Here is a 13,412-nt window from a genome sequence, read left to right as displayed (position 1 = left end):
AGATGACCTTCTACCATCCACAGGTGCTGTCTGACCTGTTGAGTGTTTCCAGGTTTTTAATTTTTTATTGTAAAGGACTCCATCTATCCTAGAGGGTGAATAATTAGACAGACAAAGCAGGAGAATCCCTGCTCTGTTCTGATCTACATGGTTCCAATCAAATAGAAACAAAAGCTTCATATCAAGGAGAAAAAACGTAATGATGTTTCATTCAAGTCTATGCTCGTTTAATATTTTCTACTATCAGTAAACACAACAGGGACAATCCCCAAAAAAATTCGCGTAAAAACTGGAGTAAACCACACTGCTTTTTTCAGCAGTTTTCAAAATGATTGTGCCACACTCAGTGCACTGCAGAGAGCACTAATGTCTATCACACTAAAGATCCAGGACGGGGCCTATTCCTACTAAAGAGGCTGAAATCAGCCAATGAACAGGACCCTATGCACATGCACATCTCACTAAACAAGTCTGCCCAGTAGACATTGCTGGCCTCAATCTTCCAAAGACATTGCTGACCTCATACTCTCCATTAACACCACCACCCTCCCCCGCCCCCCCCCCACCCAGTGGATAATCTCTCCCCACCCCCGGTACAGTTGCAGCAATCTCTTCTTGCTGCAACTGTACAGGGTACTGGTGAGGCCGCAGCTGGAGTACCTTGTGCAGTTTTGGTCGCCGCATTTGTGCAAGGATATTTTGGCCTTGGAGTGAGTGCAGAGAAGGTTCACTAGGCTGATACCGGAGTTGAGGGGGTTGAGCTATGAAGAGAGGCTAAATAGACTGGGCTTCTACTCGTTGGAGTTTGGAAGGATTTGGGGGGGGGGGGGGGGGGGGCTCTTATTGAGACATATAAGATGATGAAGGGGATGGATAGGGTAGAGGTGGAGAGGTTCTTCCCACTCAGAAAAGACAGCAGGACTAGAGGGCACAGCCTCAAGATAAGAGGGGGGGGGAGCAGTTTAGAACAGAGTTGAGGAGGAACTTCTTCACTCAAAGGGTGGTGCATCTCTGGAATTCTCTGTTCGTTGAAATGGTGGAGGCTACCTTGCTAAATATATTTAAGACGCGGGTAGATAGGTTTTTGGTAGGCAAGGGAATTAAGGGTCATGGGGAGAAAGCGGGAAAGTGGAACTGAGCCATTTCAGATCAGCCATGATCTTGTTGAATAGCAGGGCAGGCTCGAGGGGTGGATGGCCTATTCCTGCTCCTATTTCTTATGTTTGCCCTTCAGTGACCCAGACCTTGCTGGCCTCCCCATGCCTCAACGCTCCCCCCCACAAACAGAGCACTGTGCTGCCATGCACACCTGTAAGCATTTCCCTCTGTTGACTGAGAGCCTTGCACTCCCTCTGTTACAGTACCTTGTTGAGTTCACTGAATCAGCAACTTTGGAGATGGTTCACCCTCTATTGAAACCCAGTTGCTTGTACGTTATTCATAAAGAAATTTTACTAACGGGCCTATGACTGGCCCAAACTGACTGCACTTGAAATCTCTGAACAAGCCAAAGCTGAATATAAGCTGCAATGATGGACACACAGGCAGTCATGCCAGGAAGATGGCCCCGAATAAAAGGGCTTCCAGATTTTGAGACTGAGCAGGTCTGCCTTCTGGACATAGTGGAGGAGAGGCACCAACTGCTGTACCCAACCCAGGGGTGTGCCCAAGAGGTTGTGCAGCAAGCGTCATACCGGACAGAGGCAGTGGCATCTGCTGTGACTGCCAGGACTCTAAATCCGTGGTCCAGAGACTGGTCCAGAGAAGTTGAATAACCTTCAGGCAGCAAGGGTGAATGAGCATCCCACTCTGAAACCTGTTCATGTGCTGTGCTTACAATATCAAACAATCCCCATCACCTCAAGGGCAGCTCCGTGCCCCCCCCCCCCCCCCCCCCAAAACATCCCCTGGGGTTCTGCTTCCAACCCATTCCCCAATCAACACCTCCCCCCATCCCCAGTGGAGACCCATTTCCCAGAAATGACCAACACAAGCGCCCCAATCCTGAAACACATTGCACCCTATGCCCTTCAATACATCATACTTTCAATCCCCCTTATGTCCCTATAGGAGAAAACTGGCATGAGCTAAGCTGTGGTTGATGAGCTCTGAGGACTGTCCACTGGAGCTGACCAGGAGAGGGGGTTGCAGGGGGGGGCGGGAGGGAGGAACACACCTCAAATAGTCACCAACACACAGGTTGGTGTCCACCAAGCAAGTGAGCATCAACTGAACCCTATTCTGAACTCTTCTTTGAAGTAAATGCTTTGCTGTGCATGTTGTTTTCCCCCCCCCACCCCCCACCACTGCCCCTACCACCCCCTGCCCTTCCCCTTATGTATATTCTTTCTTACAGTGTTGGATCCTAATGAACCAGGCCCTTCTGCTGTTGTGGCTTCCCTGCTATTTGGGAACCAACTCCAATGGACACCATGGATGGCACCTGGGACTAGAGGCCCTGAAAAATTCTCTTAAGGACTGCACCAGTGAATTGGCACAGGCATCAATGACATAAGAACATAAGAAATAGGAGCAGGAGTAGGCCATCTGGCCTTTCGAGCCTGCCCCGCCATTCAATAAGATCATGGCTGATCTGTCTTGGCTCAGTTCCATATTCCCGCCCTCTCCCCATAACCCTTAATCCCCTCGCTTATCAAAAAACCCATCAACCCGCGTCTTAAAAATATTTAGCGAGGCAGCCTCCACCACTTCAACGGGCAGAGAATTCCAGAGATTCACCACCCTTTGAGTGAAGAAGTTCCTCCTCAACTCCGTTCTAAACCACCCCCCTTTATCTTGAGGCTGTGCCCTCTAGTCCTACTGTCCTTTGAGTGGGAAGAGTCTCTCCACCTCTATCCTATCCATCCCATTCATCATCTTATACGTCTCAATGAGATCGCCCCTCATTCTTCTAAACTCTAACGAGTACAAGCCCAGTTTATTCAGCCTCTCCTTATAGCTCAACCCCCTCAACTCCGGTATCAGCCTAGTAAACCTCCTCTGCATTCCCTCCAAGGCCAAAATATCCTTGCGTAAGTGCGGCAACCAAAACTGCACACAGTACTCCAGCTGCGGCCTCACAATGCCCTATACAGCTGCAGCAAGACCTCCCTACTTTCATATTCAATCCCCCTCGCTATGAAGGCCAGCATCCCATTAGCCTTCCTGACCACCCGCTGCACCTGCAGGCTGGGTTTTTGCGACTCGTGCACAAGGACCCCGAGGTCCCTCTGCACCGTCGCCTGCTGCAGTTTTTTGCCACGTAAGTAATAGTCCTTCCTACCATTATTCCTACCAAAGTGGACCACCTCGCACTTGCCAACATTAAATTCCATTTGCCGGTTCCTGGCCCATTTGCCCAGCCTATCTAGATCCTTCTGTAGACTCTCCACACCCTCTGTGCAATTTGCCGTTCCACCAATCTTGGTGTCATCAGCAAATTTCGACACCATACACTCGGTTCCCTTCTCCAGATCATCTATATAAATGGTAAATAGCTGAGGCCCCAGCACCGACCCCTGGGGCACTCCACTAGTCACCAACCGCCAATCCAAATAGCACCCATTAAACCCCCACTCTCTGCCTCCTATTTGACAACCAATCCTCTATCCACTCTAACACCCTACTCCTAACTCCATGCCCCTTACCTTCTGCAATAACCTCTTGTGAAGTACCTTGTCAAACGCCTTCTGAAGATCAAGAAAGACCACATCCACCAGCTCTCCTCTATCCACCGCCCTAGACACATCCTCATAAAACTCCAATAAATTTGTCAGACATGACTTCCCCTTAACGAAACCGTGCTGCGTCTGCTCTATCAAGCAATTCCCCTCAAGATGCCTCGCTATTTCCTCCTTGATGACAGATTCTAACATTTTACCTACAACAGCCACAATGGTGGATCTTGTTGATGCTGAGGCTTCTGGGTCATTTATTGGTGAGCATATCCTAGCCACAATTGCACATCAGGTGGGGCAGGCACATTCAAGGGCTCAGGCACATGGAAGCCTGCTGGAGATGAGGCAGCAGTGGCCCCAAGCCAGATGCCGGGCCTCAGAGTTTGTTCGTCCCAAAGCTGGTGGAGATGCATCTTGGGAGTTGTGGATAGGCTATCAGAAACTATGCTGCAAGTACAAGGCTGTTTAGGGGAGTCCAACAGAATGCTATTGCAGTAGGTGGTGCTGGCACAGATTGGTAACCAGGCCAACACTGCAAGGATGGCTTCTGTAATGGAAAGTCTGGCACATGGATCTTGCCTCATGGGTGACAGGCCATCCTGGAGACACAGCGGGCCATTGCAGAGACACAGCTGAGGGTGTCACCAGCATCCAGGTGGCACATCAGTCTGTGGTCTTGGGTGTCGGGGGCATGTTGGAGACTTTCGCTGGGATTCCGTAGATACAGCAGGCCATGTGTGTGAACCTCAACAAGTTAGCCCAGTTGCAGAGACTGAAGGGTTCCAGAGTCTGGCTCACTCAAAGAATGTTATAGCAGAAGGGCTCCAGAGCTTGGCCCAGTTTCAGAGCGCCAACATTGAGGGATCTCAGACCACGGGGCAGATGCATGTTGGCTTCCAGGACTAGCAGAGCCAGGTGACGCTGGAGCTTTTGGAGCTCAGTTCAGCTACCTTGGCATCCCATGGAGTGTGCCTGGGGCCTATGGGCACTCCAAGGGAGAAGGGAGGGCTAGAACCCATGCCGGGGTCTTCTACCCAGGAGACTCCGGACATTCCGAGACCTTCTGATTCGGCTGCAGTGGCTCCTGGGGTGTGGTGTAAGGGTGTTAGGAGCTGTCCCCACACTGCACAGCACCAGCTTGGTGAAGCTGGCTGCTATCAGGGCCTTCCTTGCTGCCCTCCCCTGCCGGGCACCTGCCATTGCTGCCTGCCCTCCATGCTTTGGCTCTTGATATAGCAAGTCATCCACTTCCACCTGGTGCCAATCTTCCTCCGCCTCCATCTGGGCTCCCTGCTGCTGCACAGTGTTGTTTAGGATGCAGCAGACCATTATGATGCATGAGGTATGCACAGGGTCATACTGGAGGACACCCCCAGAACTGTCCAGGCAATGGAATATCATCTTGAGCAGGCCTATGCAATGCTCTAGTATGCACCAGGTGGCAGTTTGGGCCTCCAACCAGGTAGCCCTTGTTTCCCTGCAGCCCAGGCTGGTCTTCAAAGAGCCCAAGGATGTCTGACTGCCTCAGCATGTAGCTGTTGTGGACACTCCCTAGATGGCATGCACAAACCTGCATCATGATCATCATGTGGTCACAGATGATGTAGACATTCTGGACTGTTAGTAAATGGTTGCTCCTCACCTTGCAGGGACCGCAGGGCGATGTATGTTCTATCCACTGCCCCCTGCACATGAAGCATCCCTGCAATGGTTGCAAAGTCAGCAGCCCAGGCCTCCTGTTGAGCCTATCCAACACCCAAATGGATGTATAGGCCTGTCCGGGTGAAAACAGCATCCGTCACCTGGCAGACACATCTGTGGACTGAGGCCTGAGGGACTCCATAAAGGTCACCACTGGGTGCCTGAAACAACCCTGTTGCAAAGAAATTCAATGCTGCTGTCACTTTAACTTCTACTGGCTGCAGGTGGCTGCCCCTGCCCTCAGTAAGAAGTCTCAACACCAGGTTAAAGTCCAACAGGTTTATTTGGTAGCAAATGGCACCAGCTTTGGCATTTGCTACCAAATAAACCTGTTGGACTTTAACCTGGTGTTGAGAGACTTCTTATTGTGTTTACCCCAGTCCAAAACTGGCATCTCCACATCATGCGTGACCTCAGCTGCCAGGTGTGCAAGCACCTCACACAGGGGCCAGGCCATGTCCTTAGATAGGTGGAGCCGGCGACAGCATACAATCTCTGACAGCCCCTCTAATTACATTCTGGTCTGATACTGCTTAGGCCTCCGCATCCTCCTTCTCCAGGCCACCCTTTTGGGAGATTGCTCTCCCACCTCATGGCCATCAATGGCAACACCCTGCCCTCCTTCTTTGAGGCCTGCTCCTGGAGTGGCCTCCCTACGCCCTCTACCTCCGGCGCCTCCTCCTCCTCAGCTGCCACCATGATGGCTAGCTCTAAATCAATACCACCAAGATGCATCCTATACAGAGAGAGAGAGATCAATAGATACATTTCTCACTGGGACCACTTGTGGATGCTGGCAGCACAATACAATCTGTGGTGCCATGCATTACCTGATTAGCTTGCCTGCCATTGGCATTGTGAGCACAGCAGGCAGGAAGAACATTCAGGTTGATGTATGGGCGTGACCATTGTGCTCCCTTGAGCCATTGCCATGAGTGCAACCACAGTATTCTCTTCCAAATATATGTTGCTTGTCAGCCACGTAGGGTGGGGACAGACACCTTTTTTTGCTACAAGATGGGTTCCCATTCAATGCAGAGTAAATGCAGTATAAGTGTCTATGTTAACAAGAGCACCAGCTGCCTGAACTGATAAGCCCTCAAGTAGCTCATCCACCCCTTCCACCACTCCCTAAAACCGCAGCGGTTCAGTCCCTGTGTCCAGTCCAGAACAACGTAACAGCCCAGTGGCTGCAGACAGCAGCATCACCAGCACTCAGTAAAGGACAACAATCCACCCCAAAAATGCTACAAGGAGTATCCTGGGGAAAGCACTTCCAGCTCTCTAGCGACCTCCCCACAGGAATCAATAAATTTCCAGGCCCTGCCTTCAACCTCCCCTGCACTCCGATGGCTGCAGCTCTATAAAACTTATCTCCTTACTCTTGTTCAACGCTGCCATACCAAGTCCTGACTTTTATACAGCAGCTGTAATCCCCGCCTGCATGACATCATGCTATGGTGGGGGAAACGCTAGCAGGAATGGAGATTCTAGTTGTGGATCCACTAATTAGATGGTTAAATGCATTCTAATGTCTGTTACGCTGATTTTCAGCATGAATCCCTTGACGCCAAAAACTTAGGCTTGGAGATGTGCTCAGGGCTGGACGCCCAGCACGAATCATGTGAGTCGGCCGCCACTTGAATCTCCCAGCCCACTACGCTGAAAAATCAGCGAAGTGGGATGGCAGAGTTGCCCCCAACATTTTAGTAAGATGTAATACAGTATTTTCCAATTTTAACCTCAACTAATTAGATAGTAAAATTTACTACTTTAAAAAAAATCAATTAAGTTGGATATAAATCAAACACATACCCTTGAATATTTTGTCCATAAAGCACTGTCTGTTTACGTATCCCACAATTAAATGTGATTAGATTCTCCCACCCAACATATGATTAAGCCTAAATATTAACAAAGTCAGGAACGCTTATCATTTTAGTGCAAAAAAATTGCATTTTTATAAAGACGTGTTTACAAGATCCATTCAAAAATACATTGTGCTTAGTAAAAATTAACCAATTTCATGCCAATATTCAGTGACAACTCAAACAGTATGATTAAAATTTACAAAATAGCTGTACATACAGATGGAAAACACACCATAAAAGTTGAATATACAAACATATAAATGTTATATAAACAATTTACAAATGTTTTATACCTTAATTATTAAAAAAGGAAAAACTGCAATAGTGTAAAGAAAACAAAACATAAATACAACTATGGGACAAAACACAAACGTTGCCAAAGAATCCCAGAAAACGAGAAGTTTTATACTTGAAAACATATGCACATTTCTTAAAAAAACTGCCTAAAATATAATTTGAATTGTGGCTATAGGCATAAAACATTTCTGAGAATTACATATACACTCTCAACAGTTGTTTCCATGTTTTTGTACATCCGGGATATTATCCTAACAGAACTATATTCAATAGCAATTTATGTTTATTAGGTTTTCCCCATTAATATTATAAGCTCCCTAACAGCAATTTCTAACCCCTATAGATATGTATGTATTAAGATCTAATAGAGAATACATCTGTTTTACACCCATACAAATCTGTGTGAAGTATTTAGATATGCATGCATGAAGCACAATTTTTTAGACAAATATATACATCAAACACTAATTACACCTGCTGGTTTATATTCTGCTGAATTATTTGGACCCTGGGTTTACACTACATCAATCACCATTGTATAAAAGCTGTTTTAAAAATGTGGCATAAAAATCCTAATGTTTTAGTTGTTCTGTGCAACAACATTTTTCTGCAAGTTTTAACTCTGAAAACTGATTTTTCCATATAAGATTTAATGAGAAAATGTGCAGACATTAAAAAAATGTAATACTGAAGGTAAAACAACAGTAAAATTGGAAACTTAAAATTCTGCAGAATATAGGAGCAGCCTGTTTCAAAATTAATGCCAGTTCTACATTTTAGCTGTTGGAGCTACTGAAATCGATAACTGATCTCAGATACTGAAACTAACCATCTGAGCCTTTGTGTGCAATGACATTTAAAAACACCAATATTATAAATCAAATAACTGATACTTTTCATAACATTAATAAGCACATTTCAAAATGGGAATTTGGGTGAATGTTTGTTCCCATCAATGGCAATGGTAGAAGTCGCTCAATATCTGTTTACTGAAGATATTAAAATCTTCCTCTATACTGAATATCCCACCTCTTTTAAAAAAATCATGTTCATTAATGGCTTTAATATATATGTTCCTTAAATGATTACTTATGTCTGCATCATTTTGAACACATGATGCAGAATATTTTGTGAAAGGTAAGCTCAATGGGAAATCTAGGCAAAATAACTAGCCAGATTATGTAATGATCTTGGAAGAACAATATGAGACAGTAGTAGGAAGGACGAGAAAGCTTCAACTTCTTCAACTGCGGACACATACCATATTCACAAAACAGTCGTGCCTGGAAAAGATGTTGATACAGAAGTTGCGAAAATCTCTCAAAATAAATCAGCAAGCTACCATTGAAAGAAATCTCGCAATATAGTGCAAATTTAGCTGCAAACGAGCAAGGCACTATTTTCATGGAAATATATTGTGTGAAGTCAACATGTTAACATGTCAACATGTTGTGTTAAACATGCTTTGTGCAGGAAGTCTCTGCATGCCATAAATTTAGTGTCTTGTGCTAATAGAAAGTTTGAAACCCATAAATAAATCTTTAAAAACTGAACTCACTTAAAGCTTGTTTAAATATCTACCATTATCTTTATTTTGAGATTACAACTTGAAGATCAAGTTCCCAAATGAGTTTGAAGTTATGAAATCATTAATATGAAATGGTAAGGATCAGAATGAAATTACAGGTCAAAATTCACTAACAAAGCCCATTTGTTACTTATCTGGAACATCACCTTTTACTATTTCTTAAACAAAAATTTATACACATATGGTTCCAATGATACCTATTTACCAACTATCAACAGAGGTCACGTTTCCATAACATTTGCTTGAAATCTGTGATGTAATCTGAGTTGCTGCTGACTCATCACTTTTTATTAATGGGCAAGTACAGGGAGTATATAATCTTGAAGGGTTTGTTACAATGTGGGGGTGGGAGGAGGGGGCAGCAAGTTTGGATTCATTATCCTCTCCACATCTGTCACCGTCACTTGTGGTTACATGATTAAAAACCTTAATGGCATGTCAAGTACAAATTTCTGCATTCTTTCTTCTTTTATAAAGGTGAACACTTGATTTTGTTCAGGTTAATATACAAATATATATATTTTTTAAGAAACCAGAATCATAAAATTTCCTAGATGAGTGTCATCAAAGTCATAATGAATTATTTTAAAATAACTGGCTTCATACATTATTGGAAAACCAAAATGTTTGGCATAGTTTACATAGGTAACAGTTGTGATGGAGATATATGAAAAGGACTATACATGCAGAACGAAAATCAAATGATCACAAGCTCACAAATGGTTGATTACTATTGCAAATGCCCCGTGAATATTCGATGAATAAGTGTGATCTATTACATACCTGTCCTGCCATTCACCTAAATTGTATATTGAGAGAAAAATAGATGCCCAAAAGAAAAAAAAATGACATGTACAGCTTTGGTGGTTGTTCCTGTGTTAACATCTAAACAAGGTGATAGGATGTCCCAAACAGATAATTTAAAGTGAAAAGCAAATCCTTAGACTCTGCCTAAGATCTGAACTTAACTTCCTTATGAAAATCACAAAGCGTGACTTTGGTAATTTCTGCAAGAATTTTTGCATGATATAGGATGAGCTACCAATCTGCATAAGGTGCTAAGTTGTGTTTTATTTGCCCATTTGCAAGGCCAGAGTTAAACCAGAACATTGCACAAACCTGTAATTTCTCTTTTGGCCATTGTTTTCTCTTAAAAATATATATCTTTTTGTTTATGGGATCACTGCACAACAATGAAAAACAATCGGCACAAGATAAGGCACAGGCAAAAGATCCAGGTGTCAGATGCTGGAAATGCAAAATTACATGAAAACTGATATGTTCTAACACATGGGGATACAAACTACAATATCAATATAAGCACAATGAATAATCCAACAAAAGTACAATTTAGATGTGATATAATTTCCCTGTCACATGAAGAAAGTTTTGAGGGTGATGACTCATTTCTTCTGCCTGCTGGGCTTAATTATCTGTGTTACCAAAAGCAAGAAGATGGCATTCTCCTGCTTTGGGGAAGTGTCTCATTTCCACCAAAGATCATTTGGTCATTTGAAGGACACAATGGTAAGAGCACATGATATTCAACATCCTCATAAATTTGAAGAACTACCAAGAAGTCCAGAACCCATTTGAGAAACCTATGCAGGATCCGCCACTTGCCAACTTCATAGGAAACGCCTAATGAAGAAGCAACAGACTGATCCAGAGGGAAGATGGAAATTTCACATTTTAGGCTTTCACTGTCACAGCAAAAAGGACTAAACTAATGACAACCTTAGTTTTGTTGCTGGTATACGGTCAGCCAACACTGTCTACAGCCACCATCAGTGAAGCACCTGGATGTTCAAGCAGCACTCAAGTCCCAATATGTACAACTACTGTATCAATATATCCTCCCTTGGAAGCAAAAGATATACTTCTGCAGTAATATACAATCAAGCATAAAATTATTCAAGGAAAGGCGGAGATAAAGCAGATTTAGTACAGCTAAATAGGAGCCATAATGATAACGAATGATACAAAACAGAAGTAAAGATATAAAGACAGAAATCAACCTCTTTCAAGAATGCAATAACATTACTAAGAAATTATTTACATCTGCTAAAAGATCTCAATGTCGCAAAATTGATTCCAGCTGTACTTTTGCAGTTTATATAATCTGAGTCTCAAGTGCATTAGAATCTTTATTCTCTGTACAATATACATGTAGTTCACTACTTACCATAACACATAGTAAACTAAAATTCAATATCCATACATATTCACCTGGATCAAGCCATATGATTTGATTGAAGCCTAGATTCCATCATTATCCAAAAGAATGAAAATGATATAATCGCAGTTGTGTATACTGCAAAATAACAGGCCCAATCGTGCTCCTACACTATAGGTGGAATTTTACTGGCACGTTTGCTCAAGTTTCGCACAATCCTGCCCGAGGCCAACGGAGAATGCCGTACTCTGAGCCGAACCCGCCCCCAGAATCATGGCTGGCATGCCGGTAAAATTCTGGCCTATATCTTGCACTAATGCATTGATGAACCACTTGAGGTTGACAGTCCCGTAACAATTTGTAATTTGAGCTATTCTTATATATCATTTTCATAAAGTACTTTGTACAGACTGTGTACATACAAAAAATAAAATCCTCTTATCAAACTCTGACAAGCTACTGACCACGCACCAAATATAATTACCAGTACAGGTATATTTGCTTAAATACCACTATTCATATGCCTAAATATAATGCAAGTTACAATAGCTATGAGGAAGAAAGTGTACTAAATGCTAAAAAGCATCAGCAGCTTGTGAATACAGTGTGCATTAAGTACATTGTAACATTGTGCTCTATGAAAACATGAATCTCAGGACAAATTCAAGACCCCCCTGCAATATACAAATATATTATTTATTATACTACAAACTGGTTAACTACTACAGAATAATCCCAACACTATGTGAATTGTGAGCTTTGTTAGAAATCATTGCGATGTTTACCATTGTTACATAGCTGCTTGATACTGTTTTGCAAAAATTTTCAAACAATTTAAAATAATTCTGCATATTGCAACACTGGCATAATTAAGATTAGTTTAAATGCTTACATTATATTGGTAATGTCTATTAAAGGGATCTGGCTATAAATCTGAAATAGGAGCCTGTTCATTTTTAGAATCATGGTATGAAATATAACTACAGTGCAGTTTCCTTTAAATCGTTTAGATTTGGCATTCTGGAGCGTGCTGTTCTCGTTAAATGTAGTGAATGACCATTTTGACTTGATTTGGAAATCATCTGGTCAGAGTTCATTGTTCCATCAATTCCAGTCCTGCCACTTGGGAGTACATGCCAGATAGGCTCCATTTGCCCAGGTAGCTGAAAAGTTGATCTGGGTTTTGCCAGGGAATCTTGTCGTACATTGCTGCTTGATGTCTGTCCCATTCCATGGATGCGACCCTCACCATGAGAAGATTTGATTGGTTGGTTTGGCAAGGGCTGAAATCGCATGTCTGAGGAAGTAGAGTGACTGAATGAAGTTGGGAGCTGCAGAAACTTTCGCAGCGATTTCAAAGGGTGTTTCTGCAAGACATCAAAAAAGCTTTTTCAAAGATTAGTAAAAGCCAGTAACCAAGTTTTTTTTCCTTTCAGTTGAAATTTTTCTGCATAGCAGAAAATAACTTTTACAGAGCTATATTTGAAGAGTGCAGCAAATATTTACATGAAAGTCAGTGCTGCAAAGGCAACACTATTACAAAAAGAAAACCAAGCAAAGTATAAAAAACTGGGAGAAAAGGAAGTTTAGAAAGGCTGAAGAGACAACAGACAAACTTAGAAAGACAATAATGAATTTTCTGAACACTTAATGAATAGTCAGAGACAGAAAAAGTTATTCCATGCAAGATGTTGTCATAGCACCTTGGAGCTTCGGTGGCCCTGTTGAAAGTCATTCACTTTCATTGGGACCAGACAATTCTGGTGGCAGGCAGATCAAAAAATCCCACCGGGGGGGAATCCCAAAACAGTAGTTATGTTGGCAGCATTTCCTCATTGAATTGTCTTCGCCCCTGTCAGTGACAATGAAGTTCTTACCATGCAATGGGAAGAATGCGATCATAATACATGTGAATCCAATTAGCATGCCTTCCTGCTGTAATATCTCCCCACAAAGTCACTCCCTACCACCCCCCCACACAAATTTGGCAGGAAAAGCCAGCAGACTACACACCGCTTTTCTCACCTGAGTTTTAAAGTTTATTTAAAAGTAGGTTTACATTAACACTACAATGAAGTTACTGTGAAACTCCTCTAGTCGCC

At 43.2% G+C, this 13,412-nt stretch overlaps 1 protein-coding gene across 5 annotated transcripts in view; it reads right to left on the bottom strand.

The window, feature by feature from the left end:
• Positions 1 to 7,314: 7,314 nt before the first annotated feature.
• Positions 7,315 to 13,412, bottom strand: part of LOC145353369 (cyclin-dependent kinase-like 5) — a 208,296-nt gene continuing 202,198 nt past the window's right edge. For all 5 annotated transcript variants that reach the window (XM_080204064.1, XM_080204067.1, XM_080204066.1 and 2 more), the window contains one exon: positions 7,315 to 12,677. In XM_080204064.1, coding sequence (XP_080060190.1) covers positions 12,291 to 12,677 — 387 coding nt within the window. In that variant the 3' untranslated portion in view covers positions 7,315 to 12,290. The remainder of the gene's footprint in view (positions 12,678 to 13,412) is intronic.

This window comes from Carcharhinus amblyrhynchos, chromosome 15, assembly GCF_965287045.1.
Source record: "Carcharhinus amblyrhynchos chromosome 15, sCarAmb.v2.hapA, whole genome shotgun sequence".
Taxonomy (NCBI): Eukaryota; Metazoa; Chordata; class Chondrichthyes; order Carcharhiniformes; family Carcharhinidae; genus Carcharhinus; species Carcharhinus amblyrhynchos.
Note: the sequence above shows the minus strand (reverse complement) of the source record. Positions and strands in the feature narration are given on the sequence as shown.